The 24,639-nt window shown below is 45.0% G+C and overlaps 1 protein-coding gene across 2 annotated transcripts in view; it reads right to left on the bottom strand.

Moving 5' to 3' along the window:
- Positions 1–24,639, bottom strand: part of ENOX1 (ecto-NOX disulfide-thiol exchanger 1) — a 662,946-nt gene that overhangs the window by 52,047 nt on the left and 586,260 nt on the right. For both annotated transcript variants that reach the window (XM_061133275.1, XM_061133276.1), the window contains 2 exons: positions 19,569–19,676; positions 15,885–15,941 (listed from right to left, as the gene is read on the bottom strand). In XM_061133275.1, coding sequence (XP_060989258.1) covers positions 15,885–15,941; positions 19,569–19,676 — 165 coding nt within the window. The remainder of the gene's footprint in view (positions 1–15,884; positions 15,942–19,568; positions 19,677–24,639) is intronic.

The raw sequence follows: 24,639 nt of genomic DNA on the forward strand, positions 1-24,639 counted from the left end.
TGAAAGTCTCATGAACATAAGCAGCTTATGAACATACACTGAACAGTTTGGAAACTGGCCAGACAAAGAAAGGCTCTCTGAGATCCCACAGGGAAGCTGACCTAACAATAAAAATGATGGCGATGCTGAGCATCACGGCCACAAATCTCTCCTACAAGGGCAGTTTCAGGGCTGGAAAAGCTGAGGCTTAGAGGATTTTCTAGGGGAGAAAAAAAAAGGAACAGAAATCTTAAAATAACAATGACAAACAAAACCTATTAAGTGTACAGAGGCTGTGAGTCTTTCTAGAGAGAACGTAAAATGTGAAGGCCCATCAGCAGGGGTGGATGGAAGCTTTCCTCCCCAGCTCAACATCTGCTCTGCCTGAATCGGGAAGACACGGAGGAGGGCGATGCAGGGGTTGGCGGGCAGAAGTTCTGAAATTTTGTGAGACCCTGAGTCAGGTTTAAAGCCACAAGCAGGAGGTGCGTGGCCTTCCTGAAGGTCTGGTTATGATGCCCGGTTCCAGGTAGCGACAGACAGGATGTCTGGCGCCCGGGATTGCAGGGTGGCCGCGTGTCCCTCTGGGCGGGGTGGGCAGGCTGGGAAGGAGGGAGGGGGTGCTGCATTTGGCCGTGAACTCATGGCTGGGGGCATGATTCTCACCTGTCAGGCCCTCAACAGGGTGGGGTGCAGGGGTGGGGGTAGGAAGGAGGAGCCTCTTTCAGAGCAAGAAGGGCTAGTGAGGCTGAAGGACTCACTTGCTGGCGGGTCGTCTGAAACTTCCAAGTCTGACCTTTACAGCCCCCTCCAGGAAGTCCTCCAGGATTGCAGCTGCAGATTAGCAACTAAGTTTTTTTGTTTTTGCCTGGAATTCCATGATAAACTTATTTTGGGGAAAGCTTCCATGATTTGGGCACATTTGTATGACGACGTACACCTTTGGTGAAGGCAGTTTGGCCAACTCAAGTCAGCAGGGACGGGTGTGGTGGTTGACAGCCCTTGCTCTTCTGGCTGTGGCCTTACAAGCGCTGGCAGCCACAGAAAGTGATGGAAACCTGGAAGAACTCTTCCTGTGGCGGTCTGTTCTGCCCCGCCTTCCCTTTTTTAGTTCTTTCCACCTACTTTTCTTCTTTGTCCTTTTCCTGCACATTTCCTCAAAGAAACGCCACGGTATCTAGTGAGTCATGTGGCACTGTGATGGATGAGGTCTGGAGATGAGCAGTGCGTGTGGAGAGAGAGAGGCTGACCGCCCTGCACAGAGCTCTAGAATCCTCTTGAGATCCCAGGAAGCACCGAGCAGGAGATCCTTGAGCGAGACCAGTGTCAGAGGCGGTGAGCATCTCATACTTCCCTTTCTCCTGGTCCCTGTGGTGAGCAGAGATCAAGACTGCAGAAATCACTGCAGGACGTTTAATATTCTAAAAACAACAATGAGGCTTCCCCTGTGGTCCAGGGGTTAAGGATCCGCCTCGCCATGCAGGCGAGGACCCACGTTCGATCCCTGGTCCGGGAGGATCCCACCTGCGGTGGGGTAACGGAGCCTGCGGGCCACGACTACTGAGCTTGTGCTCCAGAGTCTGGGGGCTGCAACTACTGAGCCCCCGGGCCGCAAATACCGAAGCCCGCAGGCCAAGAGTTCCACATCAAGAGAAGCCACCGTACTGCAAACAGAGAGGAGCCCTTGCTCGCCGCAACTAGAGAAAGTCTGCACACAGCAACGAAGAGCCAGTACAGCCAAAGATAAAAAAAAATAACAACAACAAACGTCGAGGAAGCCCTACGGCTCCTAAGAAACACAGAGAACTAGCAAGAGAGGATGCTCACCCCCTGGTGAAACCGTCGCCCAGCGTTTTCAGAGTCACTGATCCCAGTGACGTGCCAGCAGGAACGGAAGCAGCCTCAGAGAAGAAGGCGCCCCATGTTTCCCTACCATCTTCCAGAGGCCCCAGAACAAACCGCTTCCGGCCACCTTCTGGGCTCCTGGCTGTTTCCATAAATGCTCCTCAGCCTTCTTCCTGTTCTGTTCTGAGCAGCCCACCCAGCAGGGCTAAGCGGGATCTCCTGGGAGAAAGGGACTGAGCTCTCTGGGTTTATTAGACTTTACAATGATACTGCCTGCACGCAAGTCGTGTCTGTGTATTTCTGTCTGCATCTCTTGCTGATGCTTTGGAGTTTCCATGTACCTGCTGGGCCATCTTAGGAAAGAAAAGTGAATGTTCTATTTGGGCTTGGAACTCTTTTCGTCCTTTCACTTGAGCCTTCTTCTCAACTGCATGTATTCTCCTGAGACAGTGGACTGGCCTCATTTGTACCGGGGTGGTCTTGGTCTGAGGTCCACACAGAGAAGAGACTCTGCCCCCACCAGGCCACCAGGAAGATGGCCCTCTAGTTCACAGAACAAATTCCTCCAATAACATGTCTTCACCTCGTTCTTCTAAATCATTTATGAAGGCTATACAGTTTGCCTGTATCTTCAGAATGCAGACTTCTTTTTTTTTTCATGCCTTTTTTGGGGGGCATACTGCACAGTATGTGGGATCTTAGTTCCCTGGCTGACCAAGGATCGAACCCATGCCCCCGGCATTGGAAGTGCAGAGTTTTAACCACTGGATCTCCAGGAACTCCCAGAATGCAGACATTCTTGGAGCTATTTCCCTTTCCAGTTAAGAACTCAGTACCCACTCTCTGTGATAACATGTGTGCTCAGCTGCTTTGGTCAAGTCCCACTTCTTTGCGACCCTATGCACTGTAGCCCACCAGGCTTTTCTGTTTATGAGATTCTCCAGGCAAGAATAGAGAGTGGGTTGCCATGTCCTCCTCCAGAGGTTCTTCCCGATCCGGGGATCTAACTCTTGTCTCCTGTTGCAGGCAGATTCTCTACTGCTGAGCCACCATGGAAATCCCTCATTGTGGTAATATCGAGACATTATTATTGGTTGTTTACTTCATCACTTACCGAGTAGGTGATAAGCTTTAATCTTTTTTAAGAATCAGAGAGGACTTTGGGGAGATAGGGTACATGTATATATATGGCTGAGTCCCTTTGCTATCCACCTGAAACTATTCCAACATTGTTAATCAGCTATATTCCAATACAAAATACAAAGTTTTTTTTTTCCAGTTTTTGTTTTTATTTTTATTTCATTTATTTTTATTAGTTGGAGGCTAATTACTTTACAATATTGTAGTGATTTCTGCCATACATTGACATGAATCAGCCATGGATTTACACGTGTTCCCCATCCTGATCCCCCCTCCCGCTTCCCTCCCCACCCCATCCCTCTGGGTCTTCCCAGTGCACCAGCCCTGAGCACTTGTTTCATGCATCCAACCTCGGCTGGTGATCTGTTTCACCCTTGACAGTATACTTTTTCAATGCTATTCTCTCAGAACATCCCACCCTCGCCTTCTCCCACAGAGTCGCAAAATCTGTTCTGTACATCTGTGTCTCTTTTTCTGTTTTGCATATAGGGTTATCGTTACCATCTTTTTAAATTCCATATATATGCGTTAGTATACTGTATTGGTCTTTATCTTTCTGGCTTACTTCACTCTGTATAATGGGCTCCAGTTTCATCCATCTCATTAGAACTGATTCCAGTGAATTCTTATTAATGGCTGTGTAATATTCCATTGTGTATATGTACCATAGCTTCCTTATCCATTCATCTGCTGATGGGCATCTAGGTTGCTTCCATGTCCTGGCAATTATAAACAGTGCTGCGATGAAGAATCAGTGGATCTCCCTCTATCAGTTCAGTTCAGTTCAGTCGTGTCTGACTTTTTGCGACCCAATGGACTGCAGCACGCCAGGCCTCCCTGTCCATCACCAACTCCCGGGGTTTACTCAAACTCATGTCCATTGAGTCAGTGATGCCATCTCATCCTCTGTCATCCCCTTCTCCCACTTTCAATCTTTCCCAGCATCAGGGTCTTTTCCAATGAGTCAGCTCTTCACATCAGGTGGCCAAAGTATTGGAGTTTCAGCTTCAACATCAGTCCTTCCAATGAATATTCAGGACAATTTCCTTTAGAATGGACTGGTCAGATCTCCTTGCTGTCCAAGGGACTCTCAAGAGTCTTCTCCAATACTAGAGTTTAAAAGTATCAATTATTTGTTGCTCAGCTTTCTTTATAGTCCAACTCTCACATCCAAATATGACTACTGGAGAAACCATAGCTTTGACTAGACGGACCTTTGTTGGCAAAGTAATGTCTCTGCTTTTTATTATGCTATCTAGGTTGGTTATAACTTTTCTTCTAAGGAGTCAGTGTCTTTTAATTTCATGGCTGCAGTCACCATCTGCAGTGATTTTGGAGCCCAAAAAAATAAAGTCTATCACTGTTTCCACTGTTTCCCCATCTATTTCCCATGAAGTGATGGGACCAGATACCATGATCTCAGTTTTCTGAATGTTGAATTTTAAGCCAACTTTTTATTCTCCTCTTTCACTTTCATCAAGAGGCTTTTTAGTTCCTCTTCACTCTCTGCCATAAGGGTGGTGTTATCTGCATATCTGAGGTTATTGATATTTCTTCTGGCAATCTTGATTCCAGTTTGTGCTTCATCCAGCCCAGCATTTCTCATGATGTACTCTGCATATAAGATAAATAAGCAGGGTGACAATATACAGCCTTGACATACTCCTTTCCCAATTTGGAACCAGTCTGTTGTTCCATGTCCAGTTCTAACTGTTGCTTCTTGACCTGCATATAGATTTCTCAGGAGACAGGTAAGGTGGTCTGGTATTCCCATCTCTTGAAGAATTTTCCATAGTTTGTTGTGATCCACACAGTCAAAGGCTTTGGCACAGTCAATAAAGCAGAAGTCGATATTTTTCTGGAACTCTCTTGCTTTTTCAATGATCCAAAGCATATTGGCAATTTGATACCTGATTCCTCTGTCTTTTCTAAATCCAGCTTTAACATCTGGAAGTTCACAGTTCACAGACTGTTGAAGCTTGGCTTGGAGAATTTTGAGCATTCCTTTGCTAGCGTGTGAGATGAGTGCAATTGTGCAGTAGTTTGAGCATTCTTTGACCTTGCCCTTCTTTGGGACTGGAATGAAAACTGACATTTTCCAGTCCTGTGGCCATTGCTGAGTTTTCCAAATTTGCTGGCATATTGAGTGCAGCACTTTCACAGCATCATCTTTCAGGATTTGAAATAGCTCAACTGGAATTCCATCACCTCCACTAGCTTTGTTCGTAGTGATGCTTCCTAAGGCCCACTTGACTTCACATTCCAGGATGTCTGGCTCTAGGTGAGTGATCACACCATCGTGATTATCTGGGTCCTGAAGATCTTTCTTCTTCTTCTGTTCTGTGTATACTTGCCGCCTCTTCTTAATATCTTCTGCTTCTGTTAGGTCCATACCATTTCTGTCCTTTATTGTACCCATCTTGGCATGTAATGTTCCCTTGGTATCTCTAATTTTCTTGAAGAGATCTCTAGTCTTTCCCATTCTATTGTTTTCCTCTGTTTCTTTGCACTGATCACTGAGGAAGGCTTTCTTATCTCTCCTGGCTATTCTTTGGAATTCTGCATTCAAATGGGAATATCTTTCCTTTTCTCCTTTGCTTTTTGCTTCTCTTCTTTTCACAGCTATATGTAAGGCCTCCTCAGACAACCATTTTGCCTTTTTGCATTTCTTTTCCTTGGGGATGGCCTTGGTCACTGCCTCCTGTACAATGTCAAGAACCTCTGTTCTTCAGGCACTCTGTCTATCAGATCTAATTGCTTGAGTCTATTTGTCACTTATATTGTATAATTGCAAGGAATCTATCACTAAATCCCAATTAAGTGGAAAAGCTTCCCCATTTCAAAAGTGCTTAAATGGTGAACGAATTAACTAATGCATTGTTAGAGACTAGTCACTGCACACCATCTATGACAGCAAAGACAAAAACATTTTAAAGTCCCATGGCAGGCAGAATAAGGAAATACAGGACAGCTATGGCATGAAGTATTTACGCAGTCATTAAAAGTCAGAAAGAGAAAATCAAGTGTCATGTATTAACACATATATATGGAATCTAGATGTCTCTAGAAAGCAGAGACATTACTTTGCCAACAAGGTCCGTCTAGTCAAACCTATGGCTTTTCCAGTGGTCATGTATGGATGTGAGAGTTGGACTATAAAGAAAGATGAGCACTGAAGAATTGATGCTTTTGAACTGTGGTGTTGGAGAAGACTCTTGAGAGTCCCTTGGACTGCAAGGAGATCCAACCAGTCCATCTTAAAGGAGATCAGTCCTGAATATTCATTGGAAGGATTGATGCTGAGGCTGCATTTGGCCAACTGATGCGAAGAACTGACTCATTTGAAAGACCCTGACACTGGGAAAGACTGAAGGCAGGAGAAGGGGACAACAGAGGATGAGATGGTTGGATGGCCTCTCTGACTTGATGGGCATGAGTTTGAGCAAGCTCCGGGAGTTGGTGAAGGACAGGGAGGCCTGCAGTCCATGAGGTTGCACAGTGTTGGACACGCCTGGGTGACTGAACTGAACTGAGAAAGACGGTCCTGATGAACCCATCCGTAGAGCAGCAGTGGAGACGCAGACACAGAGGACAGACCGTGGACACAGCGGGGGAAGGAGAGGCTGGGCCGGCCCGAGAGAGCAGCACTGAAAGGCATGCATCACCATATGCAAGACGCACAGCGGTGGGAACAGGCCGTGTGACCCAGGGAGCTCAGAACGGTGCTCGGTGACAGCCTGCAGGGTGGCCGGGAGGGAGGTGGGAGGCAGGCTCGTGAGGGAGGGGACACACGGACACCTATGCTGACTCACGCTGATGTAGAGCAAAAACCAACACGGCGTCGTAAAGCAATTATCCTCCAATTAAAAATATCATAAATTAAAAACACAGAAATGTCATAGTGAGAAAATATTTGATAACATGGGAGAATGCTCATGATTCACAATGAAAAATAAATGTAGGCTGTGAAACCGCCCATATGGTAAACTGTAAATCTGGTAAAAGTGTGTATGTCTGCACGTGGACAAAGCTGAAGGAAACACAAAGAAGTGTAAACACTCATTTCCGAGTCGCAAGATTGCGGGTGGTTGTATTCTCTGTATTTTCTTGCACTTTCCACATTTTCCACAAAAAGAAATGCTCTTTTAAGTTAAGAATGTTTGTGTGTGTGTGTGTGTGTGGATTGGATCTATAAAAGTTACTAACCTTTCATACTAAACAATTGCTTTTGCTTCTACATCACACAGGATTATCATTAACCTTTTGGGGAAAGAGTATTGGTTTCCAAAATGGAAAACTTTGGTTTCAGATCTTGGCATCAGGTATAAAACTATCATGTCTGTGTCAGACCATTTCACACAGTCCTGAAATTTATGTCTCCTTTGGCTGTTTCTAACTGGACCTGGGGGAAAAGGTGTTTTCACTTCTGCAAATCCAACCTGTCAACTTTATTAAACATGTGCCAATCCTATTAGAGCTGACTCAATGGAAAAGACTCTGACGCTGGGAAAGATTGAAGGCAAAAGGAGACAGAAGGCGGCAGAGGATGAGATGGTTGGATGGCATCACTGGTTCAGTGGACATGAACTTGGGCAAACTCCGGGAGATAGTGAGGGACAGGGAGGCCTGGTGTGTCTTGCAATCCAGGGGGTCGCAAAGAGTCAGACACAACTTAACGACTGAACACCACCAGCAAAAATCCTATTACATGCTCCAAATCCTCCAATGGCCAGGCAGGTCCTCAGAGCCCCTGTCCCTGACAAAAGGACCACCTGCAGCACCGGCTTCAGCTGCAGAAACACAGGCTCAGCTGGCAGGAAGGCTCCTGGTAAGGAAACCTCTCGAGTGTTTGCCAGACACCAAAGCATGATCCCCGAAGTCAGCTTCCGTCTATCTTGACAGCAGCTCCCTTTCTCATCCTTCCCTGGAGCTCTGCGGGTGTTGGGGAGAGGGTGTACACATAGGGTCATCCCACCATCAATTCTTTCCAAGAGGGCTGGGTTGGGATGGGTGTAGGTTTTCTCAGAAGGAGTTTTGGATTTCATAGCAAATGGCACGGCAGAAAGCTAATTCACCAAAACAAAACAAAACATCGTAAACTAGCTGGAAAGAAGGCAGTTGCATGCGGGCAGAAGAGTAGAGGGCGGCTGCGGTGGGGAAGTCAGCAGCAGCAGGAGAAAAGCAATGTTACAGAGGCTGTAACTGGAGGAAGAGGCTGGATTTTGGGTGTAAACATTAAATATGTGAACAGGGACATATATTACAAGATAAAGGAAATATTGGATTTCCCAGTGGCCCCAGTGGTAAAGAACCCGCCTGCCAATGCAGGAGACATAAGAGATGAGGGTTTGATCCCTGGGTTGGGAAGAACCCCTGGAGGGGCCTGGCAACCCACTTCAGTATTCTTGCCTGGAGAATCCCACGGACAGAGGAGCCTGGTGGGCTGCAGTTCATAGGGTTGCAAAGAGCCTGACATAAATGAAGTGACTTAGCATGCACACACGTACAGAGCAACGGTGACCTCAGGGAGCTACAGATGTGGTCCCATCTCTCCCTGAAGGAAGACAAAGTGGCTACTGATTTTCCAGTTGAGCTTTTGAGGGGGTTCAAAGCCCTCTATATACTTATGCATGGTGCCCTATGCCCACCAGAGTCTCCTCCCCATGGACTCAATCCATCCAATAAAGGTCTTAGCTCCAGAGAGTTTATGAAAACATGCCAACTAGGTACCTCAAGCCCGTTCATTATTTGCACTGTGATATCAATCTGAAGGCAGGAGGAGAAGGGGACAACAGATGGCGAGATGGTTGGATGGCATCACTGACTCAACAGACATGAGTTTAAGCAAGTTCCAGGAGAAGGTGAAGGACAGGGACGCCTGGTGTGCTGCAGTTCATGGGGTCGCAAAGGGTCGGACACGACTGAGTGAACAACGACAATCGACCTGAAGGTGGAGAGGGAGTCTTGATGGAGCGAGACAGAGAGTAAGCGAGTTTTGGTAAGAGCAGGGTATGATGACAGCATCAGCTCCAAGAGGGGCAGGAACCAGGTCTAGAGGAGTCACCGATGGATCTCCAGAACCCAGCATCGCACCTGGCACGTGGAAGGCTGGGGCGATAGTAACAGCCAGTACTTCCTGGCCACATCAGCACCGCTAAGCAATGTTCACAGGAGCCCTGCCAGGTAGCTGAGAGCATCCCCTTCATCTTCCATGTGAATTAAATAGTGGTGCAAGGCGCCATGCATGGCTCAGGGTCTACCAGACAGTAAATGACGGAACCAGGACTAAAGCCAGGCTGCTTGGCACCCAGCTCTGTTCCTAACCTCCACACTCTCCTGCCTCCTTCAATGAATACTTGATATACTGAGTCAAAAAGGGGTGGAAGGTGAAATCAGAGAAAGACAAACACAGTATGATCACTCATAAGGGGAATCTAATTTAAAAAAAACAAAATGATACAAATGAACTTATTTACAAAACAGAAATAGACTTACAGATATTGAAAACAAACTTACAGGTTAGCAAAGGGAAAACATGGTGGGTATGAATCAGGAGCTTGGGATGAACAGACATTGTGTCATGCTCAGTCACGTTTGACTCTTTTGCAACCCCAGGGACTATAGCCCTCCAGGCTCCTCTGTCCATGGGATTCTCCAGGCAGAAATACTGGAGTGGGTTGCCATTTCCTCCTCCAGGGGATCTTCCCGACCCAGGGATCGAACCTGGGTCTCCGGCATCTCCTGCCCTGGCAGGCAGGTTCTTTTACCACTGACCCCGCTGGGGAGCCCTGAATGTACATTACCACCATATATAAGATGGACAACCAACAAGGACCTACTGTATATAGTACAGGGAACTCTACTCAATGCTTTCTGACGACCTATATGAGAAAAGAATCTAAAAGACAATGAAGACATGTATACGGATAACTGAATCACTTTGTCGCACTCCTGAAACTGACACAGTGTTGTAAACCAACTATACTACAATAAAGTTTTTTTTTAAGGGATGGAAGCCTGTGTTGGAACATAAACTGAGGGACTCTGTACAGCTCAGACAGCAGGAGGGTGAGAAGAGGGACACCCAGCGGCTGAAGGACCGTGATGTCTGCCTGCGGTCTCACCGCTGGGGTCTGCCAGCACAGGCTCCCTGGGCTGGTGCCCCAGCTCCCTCCCACGGAGCCTGTGGAATGGGGTGGAAGGGGGGCTGAGGGGTTCCCTACTGTCTTGTCTGCTCCTCAGCAGGTTCGAGAGCAGGGCTCCCCGAGAGCGGGCTGGAAGTTGTTATGGGAGGAAAGGGCAGAGTCTGAGTTGTCTCCGCCCTTTGAGACTAGGGTCCCAGTTTCCTGTGGGTTTTTTCTCTTTTGCCTTGGTTAACACATCAGTATGCATGCTTTCTCTCTCGTGCTTATGCACCTGAAAGGTGAGAGCACATCCGAAAACCGGGCCCAGGACTCGGCACTGGCAGAACTCCTGCCATATAGCCCACATCATTAAAACACCTGGTGAACAGCGGCTTTCTGCTGCGACATGCTAAAGCTGAAGAACGGCCTTCGCATAGCAGCTCTTTCATGCATGCCTCACGTCTTTACTCGGACACGTTGAGGATTTACTTTCTTGCAGACGCAATGTGAAAAGCTGAAAAATCTTTTCCCTTTTGTGTTTTAATTTTTGGGGGGATGGGAAAGGTGTTGCACTTGATGGTGGTAAACTTCCACACCACAAATTCAAACTCTTTGCAGACTACCAATGATTTCTCTATCTCCAGTGTGTGAGCTTGAAGTAGGCAAACAGAGGTTGGGAGCAGCAGCTTGCCTGGAGCAGATACAAAGAGGGAAGAGGAAAAAATTCACGGAAAGGGACTCCCCTGGCTGTCCAGTGGTTAAGACCCCATGCTTCCAATGTAGGGGGCTCAGGTTCGATCCCTGGTCAGGGAACCGGGATCCAACAAGCTGTGTGGTCTGGCCAAACAAAAACAAAACAAAATTCATGGAACACCTTGAGAATAAATTGTTCTGTACACAATGCTGGCTTAAGTAGCCACCTTATTCAATCCCTCCTCTTCTCTTAGCCTTTCTCTCTCTCTTCCCTTCCACCAAACGTATGTATGTAAGGATCATAGCTGGCAATGGGATACCTCTGGGAGGCATTTGGGAGGAAGGTTGTTAAAAAAGATGCAAGATGAGGACAGATATTAAATTCTTTTAATTCAATAAATCAATAGCAATAATTTAATTTGAGATTCAGTTTTTAAAGTGAGATTTTAATATCTGTTACATATAACGAGCTGGGACCAGGTTAGTTATTCAGCAATCCTAGGAATTAAGAGAGAGCTGAGAGAAAAAAAAAAAATCACAGCTTGGGCTTTTAGGAAAGAAAATTGGTTCTGGAATAACTGAAAGCTCTAAAGGATCTGTGCTAAAGGCTAGTTTTAAACTTGGGTATACTTATACAAATCCAGTTCCAAATACAGGGAAGAACCTATTTCAACTCCCAAACGCAGTCCTCTTAGAGAAAAGGCCTTTGCAATCGATCTGTTTCTGGCGCTAATGCTTGTAGATTAGTCGTCAGAATCTTTTTCTCACGGGCACGAGCTTACAGAAGGTCTTGTGCATGGGGACAAGGGTGGGCTTTGCAAGGGTACCTCTGCTTGGGGACTTCAAGAATACTGAATGAGGTGTCAGTCAGGGACTGTCGTTGCTCCAGAAGATGTGAAAACAACAGAAAAGTATAAGCGACTGACTGACTACATGCAGCTAGTGTCCCATAAGCTCGGTTCTTGAGATTAAAATGGTCAACAAGTTATTAAATCGCTAAGACTCAGCGTATCTTTGAGTGGATCCCTTTAGGACGACTGATGGATATGATCCGTGTGCATGTGCCACACTAACATTCTTTCTATTTTTTTAAAAAATTATTTATTTATTTATTTTCGGCTGTGCTGGGTCTTTGTTGCTGCTCAGGCTTTTATCTAGGTGCGGCGAGTGGGGGCTGCTCTTAGTTGGGGCGTGCGGGCTTCTCTTGTTGGGGAGCACGGGCTCCAGGCTGCCAGGGCCTCAGCAGTTGCGGCTTCCAGGCCCTAGAGCGCAGGCTCAATAGTTGTGGTGCTTAGCTGCCCTGTAGGATGTGGGATCTTCCTGGACCGGGGACCGAACCCGTGTCTTTCATGTTGGCAGGTGGATTCTTTCCCACTGAGACACCAGGGAAGCTCCCGCCCTAACATTCTGAACGCCCAGTAGTTCTGTGAGCTGCGAATCTCCCTGCCAGGCTTTGCGACACAGCTGTTAATGGACAGAATCCCCCAGAAACAAACAGGAGCGGTGCGGACCAAGATTTATGGGTGTGTAAATCATGGCATTTTTTATAATGCTAAAAAAAAATGAGAAGTTAAAAGCCTAACACATTAGGTGTGCAGTTCAATTAGTTCATGTCTCCGTTCTACAGCCATTAAGAACCATGCTTTTGAGGAACATTTGTTGACATGAACAATATTCCTGGTATAATGAGAAATAAGAAAGGTGTAAAACAGAAGACACTATGAAATCATATTTATTTCTTCTTTTATTTTTTTAATGGTTTCTCCCCTCTGGTCATATACATGCATGTGACTGAGAAGAACTAAAATGAACTACTGATAGTGACTATTTCTGAGTAGTGAGATCTTTTTCTCTACCTCTGTATGTTGTTTACTCACTCTCTCGTGTCCAACTCTTTTTCGACCCCACGGACTGCAGTCCACCAGGCTCCTCTGTCCATGGGATTTCCCAGACAAGAATACAGGAGTGGGTTGCCATTTCCTTCTCCAGGGGATCTTCCCAACCCAGAGACTGAACTCCTATTTCCTGCTTGGCAGGCGGATTCTTTACCACTGAGCCACCAGGGAAGCTTCACTACCTACCTTTGTATACTTTTCTGTAATTTTCCAGTTTCATACAAAGCTTTTCTAATAAAATATATTGTTTTAAGGAAGCAACTGTTAATTCTCACAAGAATACCCAGCAAAGCCAGTGCCAATCCACTGTATATTATTAATAAATGATAAATGTACAAAGTTTTTGTCCTTGCATGTGAATAATCATGGTTGGAAAAAAAAACAAAAAAACTATATGCCTTAGTCAATAACCTCTGGCCCAGAAGCTTTAAACCTCATGAACTGCATTAAAATTCACCATGTCAAAGCACTGTCTACCGTATTAAAATACTGCTGGATACTGATGCATGAAAAGGGAATTGATACCTGTTGAGAAGGTACTCTGGGCCAGGTGTTTATATATAGGGTTTTGCATAGGTCACTTCTAGACGAGGAAGGTCAAGTTCTAAGAGGTCAAATCACTGGTTCTGGTCACATGGCTAGTCAGGGATCAAAGTGGATGCAAACCTTCTCAGTCTGACCACAGGGTGAAAACTTCAGATGACACACAGATATTAAAAAAAAAAAAACCTTTACTTTGCTAGTGCTCTGAATGTGTGGCCCAAATAACTACTTTTTGTTTCTCACCTTGCACTGCAGCCTAAGAGAGGTGCTGGGGAAGCGGCCTAAAGGAGACAACAGGACAGAAAAGAGAAAGGCAAGGGAATAATCCACCTCCAGGGAACACCTGAATGAACAGGCGATTTTTAGGGTTACAGAAACCAGCCTAGCCCTCTGCCCAGTGAGAGAAGAAGACAAGCTATTGCTATCAGGCTCCATCAGACTGCAAATCTCTCCCCACTGCCTCCCCCAGCAAGGTCCTGCTCCTCCCTGTTCAGCCTGCTGGAATAACATCTCTCAATGGTGGTTTATGATGGCTGATTACAAAGCACGTGTCATGGATTCTAGAGAGGTTTAAAAAACTTTTTTTTCATAATTTTAAAATTTTTGGCTATCCTCATGGCATGTGGGATCTTAATTCCCTGATCAGGGAGCAACCATGTGCCCCTGTATTGGAAGCGCAGAGTCTTAACCACTGGACTGCCAGGGAAGTACCTATTAATGTTTAATTTTTAAACATTAAAACTTTCCTTTAGAGAGGACATCAGACCTTAAAGATGATGTCTTTTCACTTTTTCCATTCAACAATAAATGTCTTTAGGCATTTCGTAAGAAAGAGCTTACAGACTAGACATTGTGTCAGGCCTATCTTTCCATGCATCATCCAATTTAATTCCATCAGCAGATGAGTTCCTAATCCTAACAACATCCTACGCAGCTAGAACCTCACAATTTCCTAGTGGTTCCATATCCAGTATCCCATTTGCTTCCCGCAGTAAACCGTAAGGAAGGAGAGGGAGGTACTATCACCCCATTTTACAGATCAGGAGATTGAGGCACACTGCCACTTTGCCTGGCTTATTGGATTAGACAGCAGCTTCCCTGAAAGGCACAGAGGGGCTGACTCTGGGCGGCAAAGCACACAAAAATTCTGAAACACAGCGGCAATGTGTCCCTGGAAGACAGGATCCTGAAAAAGGGTCTTTGGGTAGGGATGGAGTAATGGAACACTGGAGGGTGAAGACAAACACCGCTCAGGCCTCACTGTTGCCTATGGAGTGCTCTGGGTGAATGGCTTCCTTCCCTAACTTTCCAGGAAGTCGTTCTTGATTATCCATCATGGAGAAGCTGTAACAACCACATCTTAGGGTTCCCATGTGCCTTAGCTTATTACGTCACTGTAAGCTTTTGAGATAGGCTTTGCAGATAATTTCACAAATGAGGAATATGAAGCTCAGAGGGGTTTAGTAATTGGTTAAGCTGACACAGCGATTAGGCAGCAAAGTCCGGATTTCAAACCACATCACATCACATCCACCTCACCTTCCCGTACGTGTATCTCATCTTGTGTGTTGCCTGCCCACCTGTTCCTTAGTTCATCAATCTTTTGTGGTAGTTTTTTGAGGGAAGACGGCAAGTCTTATATTTCTTTGTAACCACCCCTCCAGAACTGAACAGAGGCCCATGTACACAGTAGGTTCTCAATAAGCGTCATGTGTCAAATATCTGTTTGGGAGTAACAGAAGCTATCAAGAGGGATTCTTTGGTACTCTGAATGTAAGGCTCTCTGCTGTATATAATTAAAACAACAGTGAATGCGAGATGTGTAATTTCTCCCAGCTCTAGCTTAATCAGGCATTCATTATCATGTCTGACTCTGCATTATGTGAAAAGAACTGCTCAGTAAGCATTTTCTGTGATGAGGCCAGTCAGATACAGACAGACATCAAAGAGATTTCAGAAAAGGCAAAAACAAAATCATCAAACATGTGAGAGACAAAGATCTACATGGTGGACTGTTTCATCTGAGACTAAAGAACTTACAAGGTAAAGGAGAGTATTTGACTAATAAGGAGAAGAAGCTGGGTGCCAAGTGGGATTGGATACCATTAGACTCTCTCAAGAGTAAGGACGCACCACGCTACTGATCTGGGTCAGAGAGAGAGGCAGGTACACATCCAGGGGTTTTTCTGGGAGAAGGAGTTTGCTTTGAAACCTCTTCAGCACAGCAATCATTTCACTGTGATGGCTATCACAATCATTTCACTACCATCTTCACTGCCAGGTAAACCTGCAGATACACATGCAGATACACTGCAGATACACTGCCAGATACACATGCAATATACAACTTATTATCCTGCTGGGTCTCATTCCATTTGCCATCCCAGCACCACATTAGTTTACAGCTTTGAAAACATAAAGGGCTCGAACAAATTCATTGAGATTGGAACTTTTATGACAGAGATTAGCTCAAATACTTCTACATTGGCATTTGGTAACCTAAGCTAATAGTACCGACCCTATTTTATTGCCAAACCACACATTAGTCATCTTGCTACTGAGAGGCAGGGTTTCTGACTTCCTTTGTGTTAAAAAGTGCCACCTTCTCGTGGGCATTTAATCAACACCAAGCAAGAAGAGCAAATATCAGGTTCGGGGTACCTACATTTGTGTCCTCATGGCTGTGGCCATTGGTCTCGACCAACTCCTTGGTACCCTTCAACTGCAGGTTTGAAGACAAAAAACAAAACAAAAACCCAAATGAATAAGCAGGCATATTAATTAAGTGCATATCATCCTGTTAACCCTGATTGATCTGAGGCTACACTTGAGAAAACTTCCAACAAGAAAAAAACCAGATGGAGCACATAATTCTAACGAGTCTTACTGAAACCAGTTTGAGGCCAATATTTTATGAAACTTGATGGCTGGCAAAAAAATAAATGGGCCTTGGCCATTATTTTTAAATAATAAGATTAGAAAGCAGTTTCATAGGCATAAAATGTATAAAATTGGTTCTTAAGAATAATAAATGATTTCATTTCCTCGTTGTATTGCTATTAATTTAAACCCTGCAGTGTTTGCAAGTTGCCGCCAGCTAAATGATGTTATACTAATGATTATTCGGGAGTGATGTATTTTCATTTGCTTTAATGCGCTGCAGCGCTACTGTATGCGTCCTCCTAGGGAACCTATTCGAATGACTGACGTGATTTCTGGAGGCCTACAGGAAGATGCTCTGCTGCTTTTTGGAAAGGAAGAAATGGGACCTCATCTCCTTGGTCACCGAGGCATTAGAAGAAAAGCTGTTTCTCAGCTGAGATTTTTAACAGTGAACATCTGAAAATGCCCTTCTCTCTGTTCTCTCTCAGAAGGCTTAGGAGTAATCAGTTATCGGGAGATTTCCCGGAAACCTTTAATTGGCATTTTTATTCTAGCCTGACTTAAGCAAACACATGGAGACAGAGAACAAGGGCAAAGGTGAGCAGCCTTGCAGCTGTCTGCTGGTATTTCTTCCTGGCTTATTGTGCTTAGGAAGTAGCATCTTCAGCACTCCCTTTTTTTAATGCCTAAAATAAAGCACTCACGGTGAGATATAAATGCTTAAAGTTTGAAAAGAAAATAAATGCACCACCAATATGTTTGACTCAGGTTGGTTCTCTGGGGCTCAGCATGAAAAGCTGCTTTGGTTTTCGCAAAGCGATCTCAAACTCTCAGCAAGAAAGCCACACGCTCTCCAAGTCAAGAGCGGGGCTCTGCCAAAGCCGTGGCGCCGTGAAGGGGCTGAGCATGGGGCAGCTGACTGCGGACCCGTGGAGCCGGTGAAGGCTCACTTCCACATCATCGTGCTTGAGAAAGAGACAATGTGCCCAGGGGTCCTCCGGGCAGCGCCGCGGATGTTCCCGCACCCAACAAGGACGAGGGCACTCAGGCAGTGCGTGAGAAACGTGAGAAGCCAAGTGCGTCTCGGCAACAGGAAGGCCAGCTGTGTCAGAGGGCGCAGCGCCCTTCCGAACCCCGCTGGGCTTTCCCATCTGGGAGTTCTCTTTCCATGGTGACTCTCACCGTCTCCCTCGCCGTTCATCCCGCCTCGCGACTAGCGCTCCCGGGAGTTAAGAGCGGGGCTGGCTCCGAAGCAGGTTTTGCTGTTTTTCCAGCGGAAGGAACGCTCTCTATTTAAAGCTTGTCCCACCTTCACACGTTTCCCAGCACAAACACACCCATCGCTCTCCTTCTTCTGCCTAAATGAATTCCATTGTCCTGCTTCGTGTTACCCTTTCACTCTGCCCTGTGTGTGTGTGTGTGTGTGTGTGTGTGTGAATACTGGAGTGGGTTACCATGCCCTTCTGCAGAGGATCTTCCCAACCCAGGGACTGAACCCGGGTTTCCCGCATTGCAGGCGGATTCTTTACCATCTGAGTCACTAGGGAAGCCCATGCAGAGGTAGGTGTTTCTAATTGTATGTGTGTGTGTGTGGGCATGTGGGTGGTGGCTATATGGGTACAGAAGGAATACGTCCACTGCCTGCTCTCATCTATAAGATGACAGACGGGGGCACCAGCCGAGGGGCTCTTGGGGAAAACAGCCTGGTGGAGACAAGAGTGGCCGACAGCATTAGACTTCCGTGGGCCCTCTTAGACTTGTGTATTCTCGGGGCTTTTGCTCGAAAAAGAGCCATCCCATTAGCACGGCAGATTTTAAAATGCTTCCTCTCCAGTCATACTTCCTAGGTCTTTAGTGATTTTGGTTGTTCTGAATCTCTTTTACGTTACCCATTTTTTTTTTTTTTTTTAAGGAATGGATAATGAAGTGTGAGGCTTCACCAAAGTTTATGTGTGCTCATTGGTCTTTAAAAATGCATGTCATGACAAGGATATAGCAATGCGATCTGCAAAACTTAGGGTCTATTTTTATGACTGGGGTTTGGACTTCAAATCAACATAAAGGACTGGAGTCCTTCAGAGGAAGAGGAATTCACCCCTCCTCATCCCAGTAAATCAAAGAGACGGACAGAGAAAACACAAAGCAACAAAGCTCTGGGACATGTATGTTTGATCAGGTGCAAATCTGGACCAAATCTGCTCCAGTTTGTTGGAAGCCTTTTCATAATGTAAAGCAAGAAAGAACAGAACAGAGGAAAGACCACAGGTCTCTTAGACAGTAGGTCACTGTGAATGCAGTCATCAGTACTTCCCGGTTCAGTCTAACTTCTCCGAAATCATACACAGTCAGACTCGGTCTATGTTACTGAATCTGTCTTAATCATATAAAGATAATGATTAGTTTAAGAAAGTATTTTCCTCCAAAGCTATAAAAGCTTATAAACTATCTGACACCTTCAAGGTTCTCTCACAATTCACTTACACTTTTAGAGGAAAGTGACTGAAAATACATTTTCTTGATTTCAAACCATTAAAAAGGTAAAAATCATTTGTATAGTGACTGAGTCACAGTGGACTAGGGTCATACTTCTCCAACTTCATAGTTTTTGCTTTTTTTTAAATCACTTTTGAAGTGATTTATGTTGTACAAAGGACCTCCTCATATACCATGGTAAGTGAAAATTTTAAAGCAACCTAAATTTGACTACCCCCAAAGGATTCGGGCTACTACATGTGATTTTTTCCCCCTTCCATTTGCCATTCATTACTTCATGGGCAGCCTGTGAAGGCCAGAAATAGGAAAGTATTTCAGGAACTTGCCTGGCTTCTCCTGTGTAGATATCGGGGCTTAGATTTCACTCAGCTGCCAAGCAATCCATCTTACCCTGCTGTAAGACAATACTTTCAAATCCACTTATCAATGTCAGGCCACACTTTAGTATCAGAGAAAGCCAGGATGAAATGATCAGATTTACAAACTTCGTATAAAAGGTCTGTTGCTCGCCCTGGCTAGATAAGTGCCCTGATGCACAGGGGAGAGTTTCGTGATTTCTTTTTTAATGTCGCTATGAATCAGTCCTTCTTATTCCGATGTCTGCAGGAGGACCATGGGCTATGCTAAACTCATTTTCCTCATGATTAGACTTAAGATGAAACTAGCTGCTTGCTTTGAAATTTATCTGCATCGCCAATGTTTTAAAACTTAATCAAAATTCATTTGTCTTCTGGAAGAAAGTTTCACAGATCGCTGGAAGGCTTGGGTGGCCTAAGAGGTACCAAAGTGAGAACAGAGATGCTGGAGATGAGATTAAAAATCCCACGCAGCAAAGCTGCTGGCAGGTTGGGATGGTCCAGGCTAATCCTACTGCAGATTAACTTCAGCCAGTGTTTGCGCATGCGTCAAACACGGGGAAGCGTGTGTCTGCGTTTGAACCGATTCGCGGGTCGGAGCCGTGACTTTCACTTACTTGTTCCTGGAGAACTTTGAGTAATGCTTGTGTGTGTGACTGCTCTTCTTTTGCTTGCTCCAGTTCTGACTTTTTGTTGTTCAGCTCCTCCTGGATGGTCAGCAATTGCTGTGAAATTAAAGGACGTTTATGATAAGATAGTGGGCCAACTGGAATATTGTAAGATAATCAGAACATCCATTCCAAAACACAAGAAAAAAAATTTTTTTTTTCCTTGTATGTGACTTTATTTTTCTCTTGCTGCCTTTAGAACTCTTTTTTTTTTTTTTTTTAAGCTGTTTCTTTTTTTTTTTTTTTTAGTTGGAGGCTAATTACTTCACAACATTGCAGTGGGTTTTGTCATACATTGATATGTATCAGCCATAGATTTACACGTATTCCCCATCCCGATCCCCCCTCCCACCCCCCTCTCCACCCGATTCCTCTGGGTCTTCCCAGTGCACCAGGCCCGAGCACTTGTCTCATGCATCCCACCTGGGCTGGTGATCTGTTTCACCATAGATAGTATACATGCTGTTCTTTTGAAACATTCCACCCTCACCTTCTCCCACAGAGTTCAAAAGTCTGTTCTGTATTTCTGTGTCTCTTTTTCTGTTTTGCATATAGGGTTATCATTACCATCTTTCTAAATTCCATATATATGTGTTAGTATGCTGTAATGTTCTTTATCTTTCTGGCTTACTTCACTCTGTATAATGGGCTCCAGTTTCATCCATCTCATTAGGACTGATTCAAATGAATTCTTTTTAATGGCTGAGTAATATTCCATGGTGTATATGTACCACAGCTTCCTTATCCATTCATCTGCTGATGGGCATCTAGGTTGCTTCCATGTCCTGGCTATTATAAACAGTGCTGCGATGAACATTGGGGTGCACGTGTCTCTTTCAGATCTGGTTTCCTCAGTGTGTATGCCCAGAAGTGGTATTGCTGGGTCATATGGCAGTTCTATTTCCAGTTTTAAGAAAAATTTTTGTACACACCTTAAAGTGTAATCTGAACTTCAGCTGACTTTTTAAAATGTGCATTTCACCCCCTACATAGGGTAACGAGCGCGCAGTTAATGCCAGTCTCAGGCTGTTGGTGACACTGATGTACAATGCTTGTGTCAGTGTTTATGAAGGCACCTTTGTTTTCCTTTGAACAGATGCACGTTTATAAAAATAATGCATGTTAGGTAGGACGTTAGGCATGAACAACCAGGGGTGCCCTAGCCAGAAAGGATGCAAGCTGATATCCAACCCCCTCCCAGAGCACCCAGGAGAACTCACAGGCATACTATAAAGTAACCACAGAGACTCTTCCACCTCCTGAACATGTGCCTTAGGCACACAGGGGATGCAAACTAACCACAGGGACCTCCTCTAGTAACCTTAGGCAGCTAGGAGCCCATTGAGGGTTCATGAATATTCTACACATATATGCATCTGATTGTAACAGACTCAATTATAAGAAGACATACACAACAGAACCTGCTGTTACAGAACTTGCAATTGTCGATCAGCCTTGAGCCTATGCCTCTTTGCATTCCCTTTCTTTGACTGGTGGTGGGTACAAGCCCTATTTTGCACAGGATACAACCAAGAGGAGGAGACAGGACGTATAAAAAGGGGGAAGACAGGAGGTATTGTGAGAGGATGATGACTCCTTTGCAGTCGGCCTGCTCCTGTGTCTTGGGACTATCTGTCTAAAAAAAGATCTGCTTCCTTGAGCTGTAACTTGTCTGTTGTTTTAAACCCTTTAATCTGTTGTTCCAAATGTTTGTTGTGACAAGACAAGAACCAAGGAAGAGAAATAAACCAAACTGACATGCAGAAGCATGGTAAGAAATGAAAACATTGATGGCTGAAGAGATTACATAAAAAAAAAAAAAAACCACTTAAAATAATTAATCCTCGTCCAAGGTTACATCAGTTTACATCAGACCCGACAGCTAGCTTTAGAGTAGCTCTGTAAAGCCGCTTCGCCAGGTGGCTGGGACCGGAAAGAAGACTTTTACTTTCTCTGTTATGACGGTGATGTTTTATTAGATCAGCAGGACTCAGGTCCAAACTGCAATCAATATATCAGCCGAGAAAACTGCTGATATAAGCTGTCAAAACACTCAGTTACAGCCTGCCCTGCTATTTGGAAGCAGGAAGCTGAAGGCATTGGTGGAGGCTTGAGCGGTCCTTGCCCCCATCAACTGTAACTCATGCAGAGGTTCACCTGGCCTGCCAGGAGGATGGGGCTGCCCAGTGCTAATTCTCCATAACACGTAACATGGTTCTCTGTTAATATACACACAGGCTGGAGAACACATTCAAGAGCTTCCAAACAGGCCCTGGAAACAGTGTATCTATTCAGAGCTTCTTGACAACAGAGGGCTAGTTTGCAAAGACAAATGTGTGTTTCTTCTGCTCTGCACAAAACAAGTGGTGCCCTAATGATATGGAAATGTCAGTGCGTAGTCATCTCCACGCCAAGGCTGCTGCTTCTGGGGCTTGACAAGCTGGCTGCAGAGCTTCCTGGCCAGATCTGAACTACCAAGGTGGAATAAACACTGGCACTGGATTCCTGGTGCTTAAACCTACCAACTGGAAGGATTAAATCAAATCTTCAAATCCGCTAGTTTAGGGGTATGCTGAAGACAGGAAGCGCTCAGAGAAACACACTGTGTCTTAACCCCTGGGCATGCTCATCCTGGCCCCTCATCTGGTGCAGGATATAGATTTAAACATAAACAGTGATTTCCCTGCAGTTTTGAAAACACTCAGTGCTTCTTATTTCACCACCTGCCCCTATCACACATTGCCCATATGAGGCAATACACACAGCCCACACAGGCTCCCTTTAGACGTTATGTGGTTTAATTGTGCACCAATTGATTACAATGCAGAAACCAGGGGGCCGTACTGTACTTTGGCACCCTGACAAGTAACGAAAATGACCCTTTCCAAACAGTGGGGAATGACCCTGCTTCCTTATTCTCATTCATGACCAGCCCCAGAATGGTCCTGAAGGGATCTGGTGCTCTGACTTCCATGATGCCGAGTGGATTTTTTGTGTCATTAGACAATTTCGAATCCAATCTTGAAACCTCCTTTAAAAATGAGCAGAATAGAGCACAGGGAATTAGCTTCAACAGCTCCGGTTCACTCACTGCTGTAAGCGAAGTAGCAAAATTTAGAAACAATGGATGTCTGGCTGAAGGGGGCTGGCCACGCTAAGGATGGTTCCCCCGGACAATGGAAAACCAGACAGCCATTAAAAATGAAGCTACACACGTGTCTCTGGACACAGAAGAAACTCATAATATACTGTTTCCTGCATGAAAAGTTGAGTCATGAAAGGGTTTCACTGATTTTTGCAAAACAAAAAAGGATCTGGATACTGCCTGTGGGTGAGAAAGTTCGTGGATCTTTCTGTTAGCCCGGGTTATAATTTTCTGGTAAGTCTGTAAGGAGCAGACACTGCTTTAGTAACAAGAAAAAAAAAAAGTAAACAAACTTAATTAAAGTTGGGGAAACGACAAAGAGGAAAACTACTTGGACACAACTGTCAGTTGTCATTACCAGCACTATGACTAAGTCAGAGGGGAAGTGAGAACTCTACTGGAGTCTGCCCTCTCACCCACACGTTACAACACTGCTTCATTCAAAACATGACTGTGTGTGCATGTACACACACACGTGTGCGTGCGCACACACACACACACACACACACACTCCCTTCCCTGGACCTCACTTCCCAGGTTAGCATCTATTTTATCTCATTCTTCCTTGGAATCACACTTTTTAATTTAAATTGTAATTCCAATTTAATTTTTTTAAATTTCAAAAGTGTGATTCCAAGGAATCATCCACATTTCCTTCTCTTCTCATATGCAGGCAACCATTCTTGATGATTTCTTTTTTATTTGAATGTGTTTTCCCAAAATATATACTGTTGTCTTGCGAGTATGCAACTGCATGTAAGTGGCTGCGCCATATTTCTTGTTTACTGTGTTTTTTACTAAGCACTATTTTTTTAAGATAACCATGTTGCTATGTATATATCTCTAACTACTGCTTCTGGTGGCTGCATAACAGTTTATGGGGTATGTCCACCCAGTATACCTAGTCCACTCTCCCAGTGAAGCCCACTCAGATTCCCTGCTTTTCTTGCCCCCTGTCAGGGCTGCAGTGGGAGATGCTGGTGTCCCTGTGGACCGGAGGGAGACTTTCCTTGGTGTGTACCCAGCAGCGGATCCGCTGGCTCACAAGACGTGCCTGAGGGGTTCACTGCCAAAGCTGCTTCACAGAAGGGCTGTACCAGTCTGCCCACTCACCAGTGCGGGATGAGTTACTGTGCCCACACTTTACATTACCTAGCTTTCTAACATCTGTCAGTCTAATAATATCAAGATTCTTCACCTTTTAAAATCATCTCATACTTCCTCTGATCCCGTGATTTTAGGCTTTACTTCCACATGTACAAGCTGGGTTTAGAAAAGGCAGAGAAACCAGAGATCAAATTGCCAACATCCACTGGATCACAGAAAAAGCAAGAGAATTCCAGAAAAACATCTACTCTTGCTTCATTGACTATGCAAAAGTCTTTGTGTGGATCACAACTGTGGAAAATTCTTAAAGGGACGGAAGTACCAGACCACCTTACCTGTCTCCTCAGAAACCTGTATGAGGGTCAAGAAGCAAGAGTTAGAACTGGACGTGGAACAATAGACTGCTTCAAAACTGGGAAAGGAGTACGACAAGGTTGTATATTGTCACCCTGTTTATTTAACTTACATGTGGAGTATATCATGCAAAATGCTGCACTGGATGAACTCAAGCTGGAATCAGGACTCCTGGGAGAAATATCAACAACCTCAGATATGCAGATGATACCATTCTAGTGGCAGAAAGCGAAGAGGAACTAAAGAGCCTCTTGATGAAGGTGAAAGAGGACAGTGAAAAAGCTGGCTTAAAACTCAACATTCAAAAAACTAAGGTCATGACATCTGGTCCCATCACTTCATGGCAAACAGAAGGGGAAAAAAGTAAAAACAGTGACAGATTTTATTTCCTTGGACTCCAAAATCACTATGGAT

The sequence above is a fragment of the Dama dama genome, chromosome 30 (genome assembly GCF_033118175.1).
Source record: "Dama dama isolate Ldn47 chromosome 30, ASM3311817v1, whole genome shotgun sequence".
Taxonomy (NCBI): Eukaryota; Metazoa; Chordata; class Mammalia; order Artiodactyla; family Cervidae; genus Dama; species Dama dama.